The following is a 22621-nucleotide window of genomic DNA, read 5'->3' as shown; positions in this document are numbered from 1 at the left end:
CACCAGGTGTCCAGGCAACCCAACACCCTCGACGGCAGCAGTCCCTCTCCTCTCCATAATGGAGCGCTGAGTAATAACAGCTAACAATAACCTGTCTGCGTAGTTCCAATGCGTTTTCCAAGCTTTCAAGATTAGTTTTCAAATTCCCCTTTCAGCTGGTGACAGTGCTGGTAGTTTGTTCTTCTCTGAGCCCCTGTGCTGTTACCTCTGGGGAGCAGCTAACCTTTTACGTTGCCTTTACTCTCTGCATTTCAGAACACTGACAAAGCCCGATGATTTTGCCAGAGACCTTTTGGTAATCATAATACACTGCTGCTCTCTTTATTCTTTAAGCATCTGTGCTTTATCTACAACCTCATTAGTTCCATGCCTTTCAAAAAACATTTTTATCCCTATACTGCAGTGACACAAAGCCTCTTAAGCTACAACATCTGACTTGCATCTTTGCAGCTCTAAAGTAGCATTGAGAAATACATAAAAAATTGAGAAATACATAGAAAGCAACTTATTTTCTTTCAGTGGGTAATAACATATAGCATCTTATTAGTACCTCTCCCTCCCCGCCTTCCTCTCTGAATCGGTCCTACATGCTTCATAAGCATCAGTGGTACAAACACAAAATTGTTCTTACCAAAGAAAAAACTGACACACAAGGGAATCGCTGTAAAGGGTGACTCAAGTTTCCACAGAGCCCCCAAAGCCAATCTGGACAGAAATCAGACCCTGCAGAAACCAAACCACCAAACCGTTCCCACCATCAGGAACACGCTGCTCCTTGGCACATCCCCCTTTTCCCAGTGCTGTGCTTATCCCCCTGGCTTTTTTCCTGCAGGGGATGGAGGAGGGTTGTCTTAATCAAGAGGACAGCTTCAGAAGCCCAGATATAGTCAGACTGTACGGCCAGGCTCAGTTTTTTTCATGGGAGAGAGAGAGAAACAGCTCCCCACCCTCATCAGATTTCTACCAGTCTTGTGTATTAAATCCACAAGAGTTCAGGAAGATGCCTGTAGAAGACACATCAAATATACTTAAGTTACTGTATTCTTTTATAGGTTTGAAAATTTGTTTTTGTAAACTTTATATTTACTCAGATCACTGAGGATGGTTTGAAGAGACAGGGTCTGATGAAACACTGAAATACTCCCCTGTGCTTCAATCATGACATTTGGCTTCATCATATAACTGAAGTAATATAATTTCTCATATTCCGCAGTATCCTACTCCACAAATAACCTTACTTAATGAATTTCAAAGTTAAGTAAGGTATTTAATTTCCTTTGCACCATTTTAAGTTAAAATATTTTCAAGATGCACATAATAAAGCCATCTGACCTTTCCAAAACAAGCCATAACAAAAGAAAAGCCAAAAGAAAACATGTTATTTTAAATCCAAAATGCTGATTTGTCTCCTAGATAAAACAAGTGAGCAGGATCATTTCAAAGTTCACGTAAGAAATATAAGGAATGATTTAGTTATACTCTGCCCTTTTCCTCTGTGAAAACCAAGCAGGCTTCAAAAAGGTCAAGCAGGGCCAGCTCTCCATGCAACGGCATGGAAAGGATAAAGTCCTGCAGCAGGTTTGAGGAGTAGCCTGGTGTATTGGAAGCCATCACCATTTATAAAAATACGTTTCAATAACATACTTCAATAAGCACTGAGGGGAGACTTTACATCCTGCTTGGGATGTGATAGAGGAGAAGCTCTCCCTGTTCTATAGGCAAGAATTTGGCTCTTGAAACAAAGCAGCTACTGGAGTGAAATTAAATGTAAATGTTAATTCACAGAGGAACAAAAACTGGAACGTGAGGAAGATATAAAGGAAGAGTCATAGCAACAAACAGTGCCAGGCTTAGTTTAAAATATCTATGTACCAGTTAATCATTTTGTATATTTTCATATACTAATAAGAACATTCAACATAAGGAATAAGCGCAATGAGAAATGGCAAATAAAACAAATTACAAGCAATCTAAAAAGGGCATACTAATAGTTATAATTCTGCAAAGGCAGACCAGATGTCTTCACATATATTAAACTGTTTATTCTATTGACTGGAAATCCTTTCATAAGCCAGCCAGTTCCCCAAGATTACAATAAAAGCTTGATATATATTCAGTGGAGTTGTACACTTCAGCTTCTGAAGGGAGGAGTTTTAGGGAGCTTGAGGCTACTTGAAGTAAAAAATACAGCCACTAACAAGAACATATTCCCTTTTGAGCCCAAAACAGCAGTGTACTTTGCGGGGTCTATTCACTCTAAAGTCTTGATTTTCCCTTCTGCTACACTACTGCAATACAGAAATTATGAGGCTTTCAGCTTCTTGCAACTTCAAAACAACTCCCCCCACCCCCCCACTTCCCCTTTAATGCTTCTGTGGCTCATCAGCGTTAAGACATGGAGACCAATAGGCCACTCCTCATGCTTTATGTTCAGCTTTTCACAGAGGCCAAAATCTCATTTTAGACCTATGCAAGGGCCAATAGAGTTCTGCTGTGCCTAAGGACAGCTTTACTGGTGCTATGAAGGGCTCAGGTCTAAGTGGCCATAAAAGACCAACCGTTTGTCAGATGGTGCATTTCTAAAATTCTTCTAATTTCACTGACAGCACTCCTCTTTTAACCAGTGAAAATGAAGAAAGTGGAGTCAAATGTTCTTTTAACTTGACTACCACACTCAGAAAAGAACTGATAATTTCCAGGGGGAGAAAAAAAAAACAAAAAACTGATCTAAGTGTTAACTAAAGTAGATCTACTTACACTATGCCTGGCTCTCCAAAGCTGCAGAGAGCTGCACTGCTCAAGTGGGAGAGCAGCCACACTGCCAAGCTGGAATGAGGAGGAGAAGGCTGGCCTTCACCTTCCTTCATTTGAGGAAATTAAGGGCCTGCTGCTAGGTCTTCTAACCTTTGACTCATGCTCAGGCCTTCCTTCTCACCCAGTTAATTCACATGTGTTCCAAGTAAAGGGAAACCCCACCAACAGAATCTGGCTGGGTACAGTACTTGTCCCGAGAGATGCATATGCATGTGAAAGAGAAACTGAAAACAGTTTTCAACATTTCCAAGGAAGCATGCTGATTGTCTGCACATTCCATTACAGGGTAACGCAAGACCCTCATCAAGGCATGCTCCGAGTGGCTCTGGCCCATAGGGTGACAGGGTAGAAGCTCAGCAGGATTAGCCATTATTCAGCTGCATCTGTGGTTGCGCAAAATAACAAAAAAGATGAATTCCCAGAAGAATTTCGCCATCAGAGTTTCACTGCCCACAGCAGAGCTTACCTTTTGCCTCAGTGCCTTGCGCTTAGGCTAGTATTTTTGCCAACACCAGTGGCACTGCAATGTTTGGTTTCTGACATGACCCCAGAGAATTAAAGGACTCCTGAAACCCAGACCAGCTGGATCTCACCTTGCAGGAGCAAACGGAGCATCTGTCCTCTCTCAGGGTCCACACCTGCCCGTTCCGCTTGAAGCCGCCTTCATGGGGACAGTCTCCAGTGCAAGATGGTCCGGACGGGCAAAGGCAATCAAACCCTCCTGCCAGGTTCACACAGGCTGAATCGTTCCAACAGGTGTGAGTCTTTAAGGCACACTCATCAATATCTGCAAAACAGCAGATTTATAATGCTTTGGACATTTTGTTTCACAGGGCAAATTTTATTTCTTTATTAAGTAATTATTGCTCATCTGCCTTGCTGGTTGGAAGAGGGTGCTTTCTTTCTGATATCTTCCGTATTTACTTGCTAGACATTAAACACCGATTTTTTTTTTTTTAAGGTTATTCTTCAGTGTTTGTTTTGTTTCCACCAAAAATTCTTAAACTATCTCCAGCAGGCTTAATTGTAAATGCTGGGACTGACATACCTAGTGGAACTGTTTATCAATGATGAACTTGAACCTTTAGACAAGAACAAGGCTGTATAGTGATTTCCCAGCGACTGGGAACTAGCAAACAATCAGAGTGACTTTCTGTCAATTAAACCACTCTCTGTTCTGGATTTTACACCAAAATAGAAGTGCACTATTCTCTGTAAATTCCTAGCATGATCAACATTTCCCATACTGAAAGCAGTCATTTGCATCCTTTTCCCAAGGTTGGAAGGTGTAAGTGAATTAAAAAAAAAAGAAAGAAAAAAGAAAGAAAAAAGAAAAAGAAATAAAAGAAATCAGAGGCACCTTATATATAGATAAGAAAAAAAAGTCTTAGAACAAAGCTATGCAGGAAAAGTATGATTTAGCAATGACACAAAAGAAAATCATTGTACACTAGGGAAAAATGAATTACAGTATCCCATTAAAATTGCTTTTGGAGGCTAAAATATAATTATGCAATATGAATTTATCTAAGGATTCTTTTTCTTGCAGTGAAAGCCATTAGATTTTTAAGTACACTGTGAAAACCAGGTATTTCTTTCAGAAAATAACTTTGGACTGTTCTTAAGCAATATATTGACAGATTGCCCAGATAAAATACCAGTAAACTGGTGGGTCTCCTTGTTCCAACACGAACAATGAAAACTAGAAGCAACAGTGGGAGGAAGGCTGGAGGAGAAAATCCTTTAGAACTATGTGATGGTTTCTATCACAAAATTTCAAGAATGCTATTATATAGAAATTACAAGGAAGAATCCTCACACTTACCATTTAAAATTACCTGATGGCTAGTGTGAAATTTATAACTGTTCAATATTATTCAAGAGTGCTTTTAATTCCTTTCTAAAACAAACAAACAAAAAATTCAATAGAATTTACAAAGAAAATTACCTAAAGTCTAATCTAGGTGGGATGTGATACCTAGTTGCCCTACTTTTTGAATGACTGCCATGGGTTCACAAGCCATCTCCTCAGAAAACCAGAATTTTAGAAGATGTTAATTCTCTCCATTACAAGCCATCTCCTCAGAAAACCAGAATTTTAGATGTTAATTCTCTCCATCTGCTGATGGAAACTCTCTATAACAATGACATCACTAAATTCCCTCTGACCTGGTTAGTAAAATTCCTGATTTCAATTCATAAATTGTCCAGGAACGACTGGAAATGTGGTAGTGCCCTTGGATTTGATCAAATGCAAAACCAGCCTGCACAACCGAGTCAGGGGCCCAGGCCACCAGAAAACAGCCGTTCCTCTTTCTGCTTGTAGACCCGAAGGGAAGCTGGAGGCAATGATGCTGCAGAAGGGCTTCGCTCCCGGGCTAACCTGTGGGCCAGTCTTTTGTCAGAGATGTTCCCAGTGGCCTGACAGCACGATCTAATTGCTTGTCGCTCAGACTTCCCTAAAAACAGTATATTTTTCTCCCCTGACAGTCTTAATGCCAAGAAGTATTATTGCTTAAACGCATAGCTTAGCGCTACTGAAAGGTCCACTACCAGTGGTGTAAAAGGCACAGCACGAAGAGAAATTAAAATCTGTAATTCATTGCTTAACAAGCGCCAGAGTATCACAGGAGGTAAAAACCATAAAGAGTGACACGAAGAGAGCTATGAATGAACTGCTATGAAATGAATTATACCCCAACCGCTACTCTAAAACGTATTCTTAAAACCATCCCATTTTCCTTTCAATAGACTTTGACTTGTATTTTGTTGAAGACAAAGGTATAAATGAAGCATTCACCTTGTCTTTGGTGATTTCATGAAGCATGGTCAATATTCTCTTCCCCACCATATTAGGGGCTCCCTGAGTAGCATATATAGAGAGGATGTAGCAGGATCACAGTGCAGACTAGAAGAGTAGCTTTCACAGTTCAAAACTAAAAGGATTTCACAGATGAATATAAAGCCATATTGCCTACAGAGTTCCACGTAATTGCTTTACTTATGACACAGAAATCTAATTCTGTTTCCATGTAATTTAACAGATTTATGGAAAGCCAGATGCTAGCAATTATAAAAACTAACATTATTCATATTCTCAATAGTACAGACCTGTTCACACTGCACAAAGCCAACTTAATCTGTTATACATATCCAAAAGGGAAGAACACCCTATTTACATACTGCTGCTGCTGTTCTCCGTTTAGCACACACAAAAAGGATGCTCCCATTAAGAGCAGCCCAAACTGGTAAATGGGACATTTTTGACAAAGGAACCAATCAAGCAAAGCTGAGTAACATAGCGTGAACATAAATTCCTAATTGCTGCTCAGTTTGCTCGGTTTTTTTCGTTCTTTATGCAAATGATGGTTACTTATTATTTTATGGCATTTATTATTTAAAAGTTTTAGTCATTAATCAAATATAAAAGGCTTGGACAGTACACTCATTTCCCGCTGAACTTTTAATAGAGCTGATTTTCGGAGAACATCCCTTTGGCAGTTTTTTCTTGTTGTTGATTGCATTTTTAAAAGTCAGAACAAACAGCCAGTGTTCCCAGTAACTTCAGAAAAAGAAGTTATAAGTGTAACATGTTTTTGTCCCTTTCACTCTTTCAGCCTCAAGTCAGTTTGGGGTGTGAGGAAGGAAAAAACCGCCAGGCAAATGTTCCTATATTGGTAGCTCAAGAAAGTAGTTCAGTTTAATGGAGATCAAATGGACTCACTCATACTGACATGAGATCAGCATGTAGATGGCTACGCAAAATATGGGAGAAAGTACTCTTATTTAGTGTGAAATTTCTCTTAACAACAGGAATCAATGTCTCTACTTAGGTGTTGAAAAATTAGCCTAGTTTAAAATTCCAAACATGTCCGAAACAATCTCCTAATGAATGTCAAAACTGTATGATAAGACTCTTCCTTATAGATTATTTTTATATTATTCAAATCCTTGCTCAGCTCAAATTCCCCACATTCCTCTCAGGTTTTGTTTGCGTTTCCACAACTGCCTTCAGAAGATGCGGGCCCAAAACTGGAACATTTAATGCTGGGCAAGGCAAAACTGTACACAAATCTTATTTCTCATTATAACAACACTAGGTAGGAGGAAGACGAAATATTTATAAACAAAGCAACCAACGGACAAGTACATTCAAGAACAAGATATCTGTCTTGACTTTTGGGGGGGATTAGTTCTTTCATTGCATCCTGTCAGCCTGTGAAAACAATCTCATTTTCACACCTGGAACAGGACTTTGCAATCTTATTCATTATATTGAGATCATCTGTGACGTAAACTACTAATTAACACAAGTAAAAGTGGCAGAGCTTTACTTCCCAGCTCCACACAGTTCCTTTCCAAGGAAATGTGAGGATATAGTGGAAATGATCATAATCAGAAACTTGCTCGTAATGCTGGCCTTATGATATTTTCTGTCAACAAGATATAGCCAACGGCAAAGTGACCGTTGCCAAGACACACCACCTCAAATATTGCACGGGATTACCTTAAAAGTGGTGAAGATCTTCACTCTTCAAACACTCCTAAGCTGCGTTTCTTTAAACAAATGTACAGCAACAAGTACTGATCATATGTATTTTAGCCGCAATGCAACTAGTCACATTTTGTGGATGGGAAAAGAAAAAACAAACCACCCAAGACGTGCTCATTTCCCAGTATACTCTCAAAGTACACAAAGATAGCTTGGTAATGCAGACAGACAAGAAATCAGAATCAAAATGGAATAGAATAATCCCCTGCGATGCAATTTCCTTTTCCATCCTTTTTGGCTGTAACGAGAAGTAATTTGCCTCGGATATCATGAGAGGTCCCATGGCCACTGTGTTTGAATGGGGTAGAAGACAAGCATGACTGTACATATCAACCCAAGTTCATTAACTTGGTTTCACTGAAATTTTAAACCAATCCCTAGCTACTTCATTTCCTAGTTTTCAAGGCTATTCAGGTTTTAATGGTATGACTTTTCCATAGCACCTTAATAAATGTGTGCAAGCAAGTCATGCAGTGTGGTGCTCTGTAATATCATGATAAGCTGTTGCAGAAGAAAGAACCCTACTAATGTGCTAATTTTAACTGTTATGGTACATTAAACCATTACAGTATAATGTTAATGTGAAAAATGGATGCTGGGCTCCCAAACCAATGTATGTACAAGTTAACTAAACACTGTTTTGACATATCATTTTTCACAGGCAACTTGTCACTTAATGTATTTGCCGTCTTTCTAAATCCAAGTGATTTGGACTAGTCTTTGGGAAAAAAAAATACAAAAAAAAAATCACTGAACAGATTCAGTTTGAATTAGAAAATATTTTATGATAGTACTTTTATTCTGTAAAACCAGAATGGTCTACTAAAGAACACTGCATAGTAAATTAGATTCTGAATATAGGATTTACTAATGGTTTCTAGAAATATAGAAATGACTAAACACAGTTATCTTGAAGGCAGGTAATGCAACTTTCTCTCAGAATACAAGAATCAGCATTTACTAAATGGAAAGTAAGCAAGATAGTTTTTATTTTGCAGGATAAAATCCACACAGATGCTGATGATAGGAGCTGTAAGAAATTCTATGAGCAGAACAGAAGAAAGTCATAAACCAGTAGCTTCTAGAGTTGGTCTTGGACGCTCTGTATCATACACAAACATTTCTCTCTAGGTACCACTTCTCTAATGATAGATAGAAAAGCATATAGGAAGATTTTCAAAAGATGGGTCAAGCTTTTTGTTTGACACAGAAAGGGGTCAAAATAAACAAAGAACAAACCTCCATTTCTCTTACTTTCTAATCTAGGGAACAGACAACACTGTGGCATACTATGGAGTATATGAAAGCTTCAGGAATTTATTTTAAACCCATTCAGACTTGACCCTCAAGCTGCACCTGGCTTTTGGAGGAGCCCAACATGTGGAGGTCTCTCTCACAAGCCGCTGACTCCTGCCTTTTTCCAGCTCTCATTTCCCCACAGCTACTCTAACCCTGCTGTGAGGTCCAGTGATGCAACCTTTCAGGATGAAACACATGGTGAGTCCTGTGGGTTTTGGTAGGAGGAAGGTCTGTGTTAAGCTTCCCTATAAAATTTGCACTGATTCTTAAAGAAAGTAATAATAATAACAACAACAACAACAGCAGCAGCAGCCAGGGACTGCTGCCTTGGTTGTTCTTCCTTCTGTGCCTGCAAGTCACAACATAGAGACTCAGAAACATGAAAAAAATGGAATCGGGAATTCTGCACTCCAGCATCTGAGCAGCGCTCTACAGACCAGAAGCATCTCACTTAAAAGAGAGATGGAGATTAAAAAGTAGAATTTAATTTGCTTTTATTTTTCTGTTCTAGATAGGAGCGAGTTTTGTGAGACTTTATTAACTTCCCAGCATTTCTTTGCCATTTCTTTTACCCTTCTTTTGGTTCTGATAATTTTAAAGGTTATCACTGAAAATTCAGTGGTGAGGGTTTATTCAGTGCTCACCTTACGAGGTAGCAGTATTTGGCAACAGGTACATTGTGCAGGGAAAACACAACGTATGCCAGTTGCTTCAATATGGCATCAGTCGGTAGTAGTTGATACTGGGATATGTATCATGTGACAACTCATAGTTCTCTATAAAGTATTTTTGTTTGTTTACCTTTAAGTGTGGCAAAGCTCCTATTAAAGAAAGAAAAAAAAAAAACCCAACCCAACAACCTAGCAACTATAGCCTACATGTTCTAATTGCCAGGCAAACTTTGGTAGCAACTTAGTATAGCAATTGTCTTTTGTCTGCAAGCAGTATTCTTAATAACACATTGTGAAAGGCCAGTGCCTCATAAAAATGCTAGTGCTGGAAATTAAATTACATTCTCTTAATTTGAGCCCGCTTGCCATCACCTTATGCAGCCGACATCTTTTAGAAAAACACGTCCATGGAAATATATTCCCTTTTCAAAGCTGCCTTCAGTTGATATTTTGAGCAATAAAAGAATTTTCCCAAGCTTGAAGGGGCCTGGCTAAGCCATACATCTTTATTACACAAGCTCCGGTGCAATAATCATGACCTTCCCTGACACATCTGTTGATTTACACATTTGTCCCTTGCCAGGCAACAAACTTCACTATTTTCTCATAGTCAATGGGAAAAAAGCTTTTAGAAGCACTAAGGTACCGCATCACTTCTCAAACAGACGTTAGTTTTTTTCATGTTCTGCAAGCACTGCAGAGACACCGTGAGCAATGATTCAGCTCCAGGACCACCTACATATAACCAGAGGGAAAGGGGGTTAACCAAGAGATACACAAATGCATCAAGCAAAAGCAACTGGCTGCCTGGGCTTTGGGCAATCTGTCAGAGCTGAGGGCTCCCTCCCATTGCCTTATGATTTTCATATATTATTATTATTATTGGTGGCAGAGCTATGTTAATCTTTTTTTACTTATATTCTTAGCCTATTTATTTGTTCTCCGAGTTTTGTCCTCCTGGGATGGAGAAGAAAGGTTTCCAAACATACCGAAGGGCAGTGGCCCAAATCCACCTCAGGTACATACAAGGATTTCAGTATAGAGTCTGTAAAATATGCCCGGACAAAATGCTGTTGCTAAGCACACAAACCCTCTTTTATCTGAAATAGTGTGCATGACTCTGGCCCTGACTCTAAATACTCCACCATGCAAACAAGCTCTGTAACGTGATGAAAGTCAGCGTTCAAGAAACCGAGTTTTAGCTAGAATGTTTAGTGTTATCTATCAGTCATTTTGACCAATTCTTAGTTGCCCTTTAAAATAAACATCATGGTTTGAAATTTCTTTGTCAGTATGGGCAAGCAGAATCTTTCAATTAATTTTTAATTGGTTAACCAGTATAATGAAATAAAATAAACTGGTTTATTCTCTTCCTCGCTGGTACCCTGCAGCAGATGGTTCAGAAAAGCTATTTAGTCAAAATAACCTCACTAATTTCACATTCTGTTTACAACTTGCATATGGCAAGATGAGCACCTCACCTTACGAACTTCCAGCATGCTGCAGAGGTCAAAACGAGGGCAGTTTCTTTTCACAAAACCTCATCCCTTCCATCTCCACAGAATAGGGAACATTTTGGGCTCCTTTTTCCTGTGAGGTAGCCAAGTGCCCTTCTGTTTAGTAGAGACGCAATGTAAGCAACACTGACCTTTACAGCAACTGACCCTAGCTACAGGCCATTCAAAACCACAGTCTTGTCTATCTACCTGTCTTCTCCCAAGACCAGCCTGAGCCCTAGATCATCTTTGTCCCAGAACAGCTACGTAAGGTCAGCTGGGCAAGGAACGTGGTTCCCTGTGCAAGCAGTACAGGTAGGCACCTGGAGCGCTACAAATGCCCCTTATCCCCAGGTTGCCTCAGGGCTTTTTGAAGGTTACATCATGTTGCTTTGACTTCTCACAAAGCAAGTATTTCCAACATCGCTCCCTCTGTCATTCCTTTTATGGTATTTAAATAAACCAAAGGAGAACTCTTAATATTAGGGAATCTGTTTAGAAATATATGACCTTCACGTGGTGTTTTATTTCTTAAGTCACAAAATGCTGTAGAATTTGCCATTTTTTACACAGCCACCCCAATGAAGTTCGCTGCTGTGATTTTATTGAGCTCCCTGTCAGCTTAGGACAATGTGCAAAAAGCTAATATAACTGGACGATCTACAAAATATTGGGTTTGAAAATAATTATTGTTCCTCTGCATTTTTAAATCATGATGCTATCTCTTCCCAAGGTCTCGTAATAGCCAAGATTTTTAAAAGATGGGTATGTTTGTTACAAGTTACAAGTAAATTTATACATTTTTCTATAAATTTTTATTTTAAATTTTACTTTAATTGTATATTTTAATCTTAGAAAGAGCCCTTTGCACCTATAGATATGACAAATGACATTTACAGTGTTAAAAAAGCCTCTTTGACAGAAGAAGCAGAAAAGCTTTTATAGAAAACTCATAGAACTGAGTAGAGATGAAGTAACTGAAATTCCAAAGAAGGGACATAGAAATAAGAGACGTTGATCTGTTTCTCTATAGAAGTTTAAAAGGGTTCCTTTCTAAATAGTTTTAAACTCCTCTGATAAAATATCATACAGGAATTATATATAAGGCTTCTGAGAGTAAGTAAAAAGGTGGAAAGGCACAATTATCATCTTCCCTGTGATTTTATTACTGCTTACTTGCTGTAGTGGCACACAAACTCTTACAGCCAGTCGAGGGCAACCAGACTGCAAGAACCAGCACTGAATCCTCACGAAGCCTCCTCCTTCGTCCTCCCACAGAAACAACCAACCAACTCCTCTGCACCCTTTAAAAATTCCTTTGCGATTGTGCTCTTAGGGCTTTATTCTGCAAATATGGTGCATACAGTGATTGATGCTATTTGCATAATTCTAAAAATAAAATGATGAAGATGCCAAATAACGCAAAACAAACAAATCAAAGCAACACGGACATACCCCAAATGCGTTCTCGTATCGCTCTGCTGAAATTTGAAAATGGAAAATCAGCTCTTCCCCTTTTGTGGCCTATTACGCTCCCCAGAAAGCCTACTTTCGCTTCAGGTTTTACAGCAACTTATTATGATAAATGGCAAAGCACAATAAGTCACACTTTGGATGCTCCGACTGCCTCCCTCCTGTAATAACCATTCAAAAATGCGACGTGCCTTGAACTGGCACCCACGCCGCATGGCTGGGATGCTGACAAACACAGACGCTCGCTTGCATTCTCATTTTAGCCTTTAAACACAGTAACTGCTCAGGACAGTGTCTCAATAGTCACTTTATAATACCATGCAGAAGGAGGAAAAAAAAGCGCTATGCTGATCATTGCTTACCAACACAGGACTCCCCGGAAAGAGAATAGCTTCCATTGTCATGGAAACCGCTTCTGCACTCACAGTGGTACCACCCTGGGAGGTTAACACAGCGTGAATGGTTGTGACACTCAATGATCCCCTCTGCACACTCATCAATATCTGCCTCAGAGAAAAACACAAGCCAGCCAGGAAATTAATTTCCTTTGACACCAATGCTTTAGTTTTGTTTTGTTTTTTTTTTTTTATCTTGTTGGTTTTTTCTTGTTTTTTCTTTTTTTTTTTTTTTTTTCAAGTCTTCCTTTAATAGATGGATCAAGGTTTATTACGGTTCCAAACAACAGACACTTAAAACACGATTCACCTAAACAACAATGAAAAAGAACAATAATACATCATGGCATTTGATACATACAAGACATTTGTTTGCACCATGATTTGTTTAAAATTCAAAGCAAACATGCAGGGTTTTTTTGTTCTTTGTTTGTCTTTAACTCAGAAGTTAGGTTTGCCTTGTGCATATGAAGCATTGCAGGAAAGGTTCTCCACTGAACAAGCAGTTTCAGCAGTGTTCCTGCTTTACAAACTGCACGTCCCAGGACACCTTGGAAAGAAAAAGCATCTTCTTCAGGATTTGTGTTTCTAATGTTCGGCTGCGATATTTGCAGCTATCTGGCACTAAAGGTGCTCAGAGCACTCTGCAAACAATACTTAATCTCTTTTGTTTAGATGACCAAAATAAATACCTAGTACCTGCAGAACAGTGTGTGACAAACAGAAAAAGCAGTCGTCTTTCAGCTGCAATAGAACGTTTAGCTGGAAAAGAGTGAAGCAAATGACAGCCAGGCTGTAGCAAGGGACAGGTACAGCAAGACGAAAACCCTGCTGTGTTTCAATAAATACGCTGGTCTTACAAAAGAGTTTTTCAAATTTCTGTAACATGGTTAATAGAGACCTCATAATTGCTGGTAACCTTGGTTAATCATGGCTGGCACCTGGCTGCTTCTCCCCTTTGAGCATTTTTCAGCACATTTTGTAGGGTTGTAATTAAAATTAGCAAATTAATTATATGTTAACCTTGCAGTAATTTAAGAAGCTATTATATTTTCGTTCCTCTGTTTAGCTCAAGCTTTTTTTTTTTTTTTTTTTTTTTTTTTTTTTTTAAATCTTGGATAGTTTTCAGCTGGGTATCTTATCAATAAAAATGAATCTCAAGCTATTCAAAAATATTAGCCATTTTTACCTATTAAGATTTTTTCTTGGCAATTGGCACATGTAAAATGTTCATAAAATTGTGTAAGACACAAAAACTTTGGGGAAAAGAGGTTCTGAAACTCCATTTAGTTCTGCAAGCATCAAACTACAGACGTCTCATGATCCTGATGCAAGACTGCATTAAGGTTATCAAGTAACCACAGAGCGTAGCTTCTATCTCAATTTAGAAATTCATACACCAATATGGTTTCATGGACTGCAGTGGAGTCATGTTGATGCACGCTAAAATTGATTTGAACAAAGCATCCTTCAATACAATTCCATTTTCGTACATCTTACAAGCAATACCATAGAAAAGTTTGATTTTTCCTCATTTAAGTAACAATATTTATCCTTGTTGAAATATGGTGAGAAACCTAAATAAATGCCTTTTCCCAGTTTTGTGTTGACCCTCACTTAAGAACGAAGCAAGTGATCTACATAGCGGGGTTATAACCACTATTTATTTCTAGCTTTATTCGGCTTCCATCTACCAATAAAGTCAATTTTTTTATGCTTTAAAATCTGTCACTGCTGCCACCTTTTCTGTACTTTTTATTTTGTAGAAGCTAATTTTAGTGTTAAAACACTGCACAAATCTAGCTGTCCATCAACAATGAGTGCTTCTTGCAAACTCAGACACTTTCAATTCATTACAGCAAATGGAATTTATAACCATGATCTTTTCACATGTCATGGCTGATGGAACAAGTTTAATCCTATTTGGAAAGTGAATGACTTTGCTATTGCAGGTCAATTGCAAATGAATCCTTCTTCTTGCTTTCTTCTCCTTCCCCAGTGTTGAATCAGAGTATGTTCCTGTTTAAAGATTGCTTCCTTGGGTCAGTCCTCTACTGACCTCTATCCATTCAATTTTACATTTTTAATTTACAAAATCAATAGAGTTTTCCTAAAGTTCATTTCTAAACTTGAGCCCTTTTGAAAGTGTATTTGATTTAGGCTCATGGTGTAGGATACTAATTGACTGGTAGATTACTTCTCAGAAAGCCTCTCTGCCAGGATACCAGAACTAAGCAGCAGTTACTTAATGGAAGAAGAGCATCAATGTACAAGCCTCTCTAGATTATCTCAAAAAATAAAGTAACACACAGAACTATTTCAAGACTTTATTGTGGCAGTACCATACCTGTCTATAGCTTCTGTCCACCAATGTTTAGGGAGAAACAAACCAATTTCTTAAACCAGCAGAGCTGGAAAAATGGACTTGCTTTCAGTTGTATAGGTTCTTCCTTTAATTCCTTGATCTTCTTAAACAGTGGAGTTACGCCAGCACTGGCCTACCCACGCCAGCGAGAGAGGATGAGGAAAATGGAGATGCTGGGCAGGCTGCTTTGGGAAAATCTGCCACAAAAGACACTGTTGATGCAGAAGTAACCAGTAAAAAAATCCTTCAAGCTCTGCTCCCTACCACTGCCTCTCCTCTCCTAGAGCCATTTCCAGCTTACGGGAGGTGCCTTGCTCCTCTTCAGGTTGAACTCAGCACTCCTCCTTGCTCCTCACAGGCCAGCCTTCTCCCGCACGCGTGCGTGCATGTGTGTATGAGTGCTGGAGATGGGCCAGGCTGACGGTGCAGGGAGGGCAATGGGGAAGCAACCCTTCCCCTGCGTCTGCAGCCAGTTGCTATTCCTTCGGCAACACGTCATTACCAGCCCCATGCTTGTCTAATACATTGCAGTTTCTCATTCCCATGCTTAAAATGATGTACACAAAGAGCAAAAGGGGAGAAAATATTATGATTAGGTCTGTAAGCTTCGCCTACGGATGTATAAACGTATCTCTGCAGGTATACGAAAATATTATGGATTTGTTTTAGAAACTCAGAATGTTTTAAGATGCTCCTAATCCCAAGAGGGAACTTCAAATAACAGCTTTATAAAATGGTTTATCATATACCATAACATTACTTAGTTCACCTAACAGATCATTTCCATCTGGACATACTATGGCTTCTGAAGACATCTCTGCATGGGAAGATGTTGCTATACATAATGGCCAATTCAGGGAATTAGAATCAATTTACCTTTCTTCATCTTTGCTTTTCATCTTTAGATCCTAGCCCTACATTTTCATACTTACCTCAGGATGAATATCTTTCTATCAAAGTCTGGGTTTGGGTTTTGCTATAGAATTTGAGCTATACATGCACTATTTGTGTGTGCATGGGTGTTTTGTGTGTGCAGACGCTTACCAGAATATGTTATATACACTTTCTTCATAAAGCTACGCTAAGCTGAAATGAAAGTGTATACCTCTGACCTGAGAGTGAAAACAGTATGAAAATTATAATCATTCTTCCAAGGGGCACAGAAAAACCTGTTCAGAAACTCTGTAATGACACAGGCCACAGGAAACAGAAGGTGGACATTTTTTGGCTGTGTTCCCATGCTCTGGGTCTTGCCTGCCCTCAATTTCCTTGGGAAATGAAAATTTCCCATAACCTTAATTTGCTTCTGTAGTCTTCATCTAAATATCTGCACTACCTTTGCATTAAGTGAAATATTTTTCATTTCTAGCCATAATTCAACATAAGACATTGCTGCTCTTACCCGTGGAACTATTTTTGCAATTTTTTCATTTAAGCCTTCATACAGCATCCGTGGAAAATGAGATCCTGTACAGACTGTTCCCTTGCATGCTTTTACCCCACTCGGTTATTTAACTGTCATTAGTACAGAATTGTTAACGGGTCTGGCAACACTCCGATATAATGGCTTTGCAAAAGCTCAAAAATGGCACATTTTTGTATTGTGGAATAAAGGCACCGGTTGGTTTTGAATAAGCTCTTGCAGGATGTTAATCCTGTCCTTTAAGGACAGGTCTGTAATTTTTTACTTTTACCATCACAGCTTCTTGCATTATTCATAAAGGTATTTATGCAGACAAGATAAATAGGATAATTTACCTCAAAATAAAACACAATGGCTTCAGATCCCAGTGAAAAAGTAAAATTAAAATTATTCAATCTTTTCTAAGGCCTCATCACATTTAAGTCACTGTGGGATAATACTGAAAGGCAAACTGTTCAGTGTCATGTAATAGCTAGCAATCTACAGTTTCAATGAGACAGAAGAGTTTTATTGTAAAAGTGTCTGTTCATCAAACTCTTACTGTGCTCTTTTTCATGCCAAAAATATAAGATCCTTATCTTTAGCTCTCTGTTGATCGGGAGACCTAAAAGCAGAAAAAGCTTGTACTAACAAGAACGGATCACGCAGGTCTCAAGCTTCCTGAATTAAAATTGTACCCTGACAGTTAACTCCAGAGAATTACAGCTTTGTTTTCCACCTTAAGAGCATTCTTCATCAACATAAAACCACCAGAAAAATTCAGCCAGCCAACTGAGGCACAAGTTCTGTGTAAAATACAGCCTCTTCCCATCCCCTGCTCTCGCACGAGCCTCACTTCCACGAGACGGAGATAGCAAGAAAGGAACGTCGCTGACAGCACTATGCAAACAGCTTCCCCGCTGCAAAGGAGTCATTCGACTACTTCAAATAAACCCTGAAAGCAAAGACAACTACTTTGGATGAGCAGAGATGAAAAAGTCTCTCTCCCTCTAAAAAAAAAAAAAAAATCTCCCACCTGCCTACCTTTCTGCCAAATCCAGTTGATATAGGCAAATAATAATTCTACTGTTTTACATAAACTTGTATAAAGGCTGAATTTTATCCTTTATTATTAACTCTTATATTGGCTACACTATTAAATACATTAGCTTTGACAGTTCGCTACAGTTACCAAGAAGGGCCTGCATTTATTTTTAAACATATGCTATACGAAGCAGAAATACATCAGCAACAGCCACCCTTAACGTCTGCTGGATTTTCCCAGTGCGAAGTAGCAGAGGCTACGACACTCCGACCTTGTCACAGGTTTACAAACCAGCGTGCCTGGAATACCAACGACACAGCAACAGTACAGCAATTTAGCTATTAAACAAATGGTAACTTAGAAGAACACAGATAACTCTACAATTTAGTTACACTTGAATAGTGACTCGTGGCTGTCGCTCAATCTCACGGGGCCAGTTCATTCTTAAGACTATGGAGATAATAAAAATCAGAAAGGACAGGCAAGACATCTGTCTGAGCCCTATCTATTGACATTTTTAATCATCAATTTCTTGTCTCATAGCTTGTCTCAGGTGATACAGATTCCCCGTCTCTCTGACTGACGCCAGTAGCAGGCTTAGGAATAGTTGCACAAGAAATTTTTCCTCGACATTTAGCCTCTTTTTTAATTACTTTCATTTTAACTCATTAGGAGATTTTGGGCAGACAATCAGCACCAAATAACGTATTTCTCTCTCCTCAGCAGTCACGGCTGTTTTCACAGACTGATTTTAATTGCATTATATTTACATTGGCCTTTGCAGTTCCTTCTCAGGCAGGAGTAGTTTTGCCTGAATAAATAGTACCGGCTTTGGCCCATTTTTCTATTTTGAGGACACAGCAGTAAACTTTTCAAATTTGTTGAGATAGTGAATACAACTCAAATTCATGAATAATCAAACCCACGCAACAGTTTAATGGCACTAAATGGCTTTCCGGGATGAAAGGTGTGCCCACCACTCATTATAATTAAAGAACAGCTGTTCTGTGCTTTATTGTGTAATTCTGGATTGGGGTTATCAAGATTTTTAATCATCTCAAACCCATGTGCAAATTTAGAATGATGAGTTTAACAATAATAAATGGAATTAAATTGGTATCAGAATAATAACACAGACTAGTTGTACCAGCAATTTTTAAGATTAATTCTTTTAATATATAACACCTAATTTACTGAAATTCATTTTTAATACGTGCTCCAAGATGATGTCTTGATTATCAGTTTAGCGCATGTGTCTCTCATGCTCTCATATTCATCTATTTGTACGCTATATATGCAGCACACTTGGAGTATGCAACCTAAAGGTCCTGGCTGGTCCAAATAAATGTCACTTCACAACACTGGAGCTGGAATCAGGAAGTTTTTATTCTCATATTTAAAGATTGCTGGGTGGTGTAGGAAATAAGAATTGCAGCTACTCCGCTCAGGACAAAGCATGGCAGGGATATCCTAGGCAGGGTGAAGAGCTCTTTCATATTCAGTATAGCATTTGAGTTTCTGTTGCAAACAGGATTTTAATTGTCACTCTACAAGCCAGAAACAGACTGATTTCACATTTAGTAGGTTAAGCCTCTATCTGAGGCAGAGACTTCCTTTTAAATTTGAGGCCTATAGTCAACAAGTCTTTCAAATTACATCATCCTGAAAACAGGAGGGCTATTAGCCCAATGTTTATTGCACTGGGGCTCTTCCCATGTCTTGTAAGGATGCTGCCATCACGCTTGATGTAGCTGGCTAGTGAGGTGCAGGGAATACATGGGTTCAAAAGAGCCTTCTTTTAAACTCCAACCATTGCTGGGCTGGTGCCTCGCCACCTCAGGACAAAAGTTTAGCTCATTGCCTACTAGCACCTTGTACCTGCTGGCAATAACCCACAGCTCTCCAGGAATGCTCAGTTCATACTCTCATAACATCATGCTCTTCCTGAACATAGCAGGGCACTTTGTCAGGACCCTGAATTTATTCTTTTTCTACCTACTTAAGTAGAAATAGTGTGTGACCTCCATGCTAAGGTTACCCGTGTAACTCAATCTGGTAGCATTTCTGTACAGAAACTCAACTGCAGACCACTAGTACAGCAATATTTAATTTGTTTATAACATTTTCTACAGTGGAATAGAGAGATATCATGTGCAATTTACAGGTAATTTAAGGCAGAGAGATACAGTGGATTGCCCAAAGTTGCCCAAACCAATGTGTGAGAAGCTCCTCAATTTTGTAATTCCAGTCCACTGTCCTGTCATTTAGGTCACCATTTCTCCATTCCCTATAAAGATGCTCACTGCAGGGGGGTTGGACTAGATGACCTCTAGGGGTCCCTTCCAACCCAAAACATTCTATGATTCTATGTTCTCAAATAACCAGACAGAAGCAAAGCCGACCTTCATTCACCTCCTGACTTATGAACGTGGGCTTTATTTTTGAAGAATGTTCAGTATCCCTGATTACTAATTCAATTACATTGTGATACTGGACTCGTATCTGCATATATTATACACAAGCAGCTATTCAGAACATTAGATAAGCATACTAGAATAAAATAAGAGAACAAGATCAACAGGAGAGGTCTATCATGTCAATAGGCTGTAATCAATGAAGCCCTCAGCAAACAGAGGTATACTTTTACACAGCTGGGATTATGAAGATTTAAAAAAAAAAAGTTCAAATCCATCCTTACAGCACAGTATTTTTATGCACAAAGCTGCTTTAAGCCAGTTCAAAGCATAACTGCTGTAAATTCAGATTAATTTCGTTTACAATGACTGGTAAGATCATACTAAAAACATTACAGATTGCAGAATTACATTTCAGAAAATCTGCGTTGCAAATTTCATTAAATACCCGATAAAAAGATTAATATATCAATCAGAACTAAAAAAAAAAGTATTTTTGACAATTAATTTTGGCATGCTGCAATTAAAGAGTTCACATTCTTTGCCAAGATCACACAATTTGCGACGAGTTACCTAATGGGAATATAAGTTAAAACAAAATAGTTGATGGGAGCCAATCAGCTGGAAAGCAGCTTGGCAGAGAAGAAGCTGGGAGTCCTGGTGGACACCAAGTTGAACATGAAACAGTAAGGTGACCCTGCTGCAAAGGCGGCAAATGGTACTCAAGGGCTGGCAAAGTACTGCCAGCAGGTTGAGGGAAGTGATCCTTCCCTTCTGCTCAGCGCAGGTAAGGCCACATCTGGAGCACTGGGTCCAGTTCTGGCCTCCCCAGTACAAGAGACATAGTGATACTGAAGAGGGTTCAATGACAGGCCACAAAGATGACTGAGGGTCTGAAGCATGTCACATACGAGGAAAGGCTGAAAGAGCTAGGACTGTTTAGCCTGGAGGAGAGAAGACTCCAGGAGGATCTTAGCAATGCACATAAACACCTGAAGGGAGGGTGCAAAGAGTACAGAGCCAGGCTCTTTTCAGTGGTTCCCAGTGATAGGACCAGAGGCAATGGGCACAAACTGAAACACAGGAGGTTCCCTCTGAACATCAGGAAACACTTTTTTACTGTAAGAATGACCGAGCGCTAGCACAGGATGTCCAGAGAAGTTGCGGAGCTTCCATCCTTGGAGATATTCAAAAGATGTCTGGACATGGTCCTGGGAAAGTGGTGCTAGACGGCCTTGCCTGAGTTGGACAAGAGGACACAGAGAGGTCTCTTCTAGCCTCAACCATTCTGCAGTTCTGTCTCAGAAGGAACGCTTACTCCAAAGAAAACTGCTAAAGTAAACTGGGTGCAGGCTGCAAATTGGTTCATCGGAGCTCCAGAAGATGAATGTAACCTCTTATAAAACAGGACACTGACAAACAACACTGTCTACCCAAAGTACCAATTGCCTGCAATCCAGTGCACTACACAAAGAGGAATCATTCAAATGATGCTGGCTCTGTGTTTCAAAGCTTCATCGATGAGCCTTAGCATTATTACCCAGTGATAGCAGACTACTTTGTGCACAGTCTTCAGGTACAATGCATAACCAACATATCACTCCATCTAGCACTTGAAATGCTAAAGTTCAACATCAAAAAGTCATAGAAATAGCCTATTATCTTATCTAGCACATCCTGTGACAAAGAAAAATGCTCCCTACCATACATTCTTCGGTGATTTGCCTCAACCAATTTTGAAATGACTCACATGATGAGTCCTCCTCCACTTCATTGGGAAGATTATATTGCAGCCCAGTAGTCCACAATGTTAGGAAGTTCTTTTGATTAGTTTGAGCCCTTCCATAATCGAATATGGTTCAGACAAAATAACACTTGTCAAAACAATTTCACTGCTAACAGGAGGCAGCAGCTGATGAGAAAATGATAAAAAGCACATTTTCTTTGCTGTGGCTGGGGGAGTGTTGGCCATTCTCCTTAGAATTCCCATGTATACCATTGTGCCGAAGGGCAAAAGTAGCAAAGCCAAATTGCAGGTTTAGATTATAATAGCGTGCGTGGCCTATAGTACCCCTGAGAGTTTAATAATAATGGGAAATAGTCTCAATTAGTTTTTTTTAAATCTTGAAATGATTAGCAGCTTCAGAAAAGCATTTTCATTCATACAGTAATAAACTCTCCCAAGGAAGCAAATCCCCAAACATGCAGTGTAAAAAGAGCTCTTGAAATCATAAGCGGAATAATGTAAAGCTCTCTGCATCCTTAATTAGGGAAGAAAATGGTTCAGGAAATGCTGATCAATACAGTGCAAATGATAAAAACGAGTACTTTTGGAGAATGTATGAACACAGTTTCATAAAAAGGATGGAATTTCTTCTGGGTCTTCCACACAGGGCACTAGATTGCAACTGCTCTCATTCAATGGAAGATCCCCATCCACCTTGGAATATCTGTATGTTTTGGTAATAAGAAGGGTACACAAAAAGACTCTGTGCAAAAGATACCAAATAACAAAACACTGGAAGGGTGGTTTAAGAAGAGAAATCAAGACTCTTGCATCACTTAGCCTATCTCCTTTTGTTCCTAATGCAAGTAAAAACCACTCTGTATTTTGGTCTGCTTGAACTTTCTCTCCAGTCCCACCACCTTCCATCCTGTGCCCAGTGCAGATAAATTTACCCAGGTTCCAAACTTC

General features: G+C 39.2%; 1 protein-coding gene across 1 annotated transcript in view; it reads right to left on the bottom strand.

The window, feature by feature from the left end:
* Positions 1-22621, bottom strand: part of NELL1 (neural EGFL like 1) — a 288958-nt gene that overhangs the window by 5489 nt on the left and 260848 nt on the right. The window contains exons 16-17 of the mRNA XM_035892643.1: positions 12668-12808; positions 3408-3601 (exon numbers count right to left, since the gene is read on the bottom strand). Of these exons, the coding sequence (XP_035748536.1) occupies positions 3408-3601; positions 12668-12808 (335 nt within the window). The remainder of the gene's footprint in view (positions 1-3407; positions 3602-12667; positions 12809-22621) is intronic.

The sequence above is a fragment of the Egretta garzetta genome, unplaced genomic scaffold (genome assembly GCF_000687185.1).
Source record: "Egretta garzetta isolate BGI_Z169 unplaced genomic scaffold, ASM68718v1 scaffold454, whole genome shotgun sequence".
Taxonomy (NCBI): domain Eukaryota; kingdom Metazoa; phylum Chordata; class Aves; order Pelecaniformes; family Ardeidae; genus Egretta; species Egretta garzetta.
The sequence above is the reverse complement of the archived record's forward strand: the minus strand, read 5'-3'. Positions and strand labels throughout refer to the sequence as shown.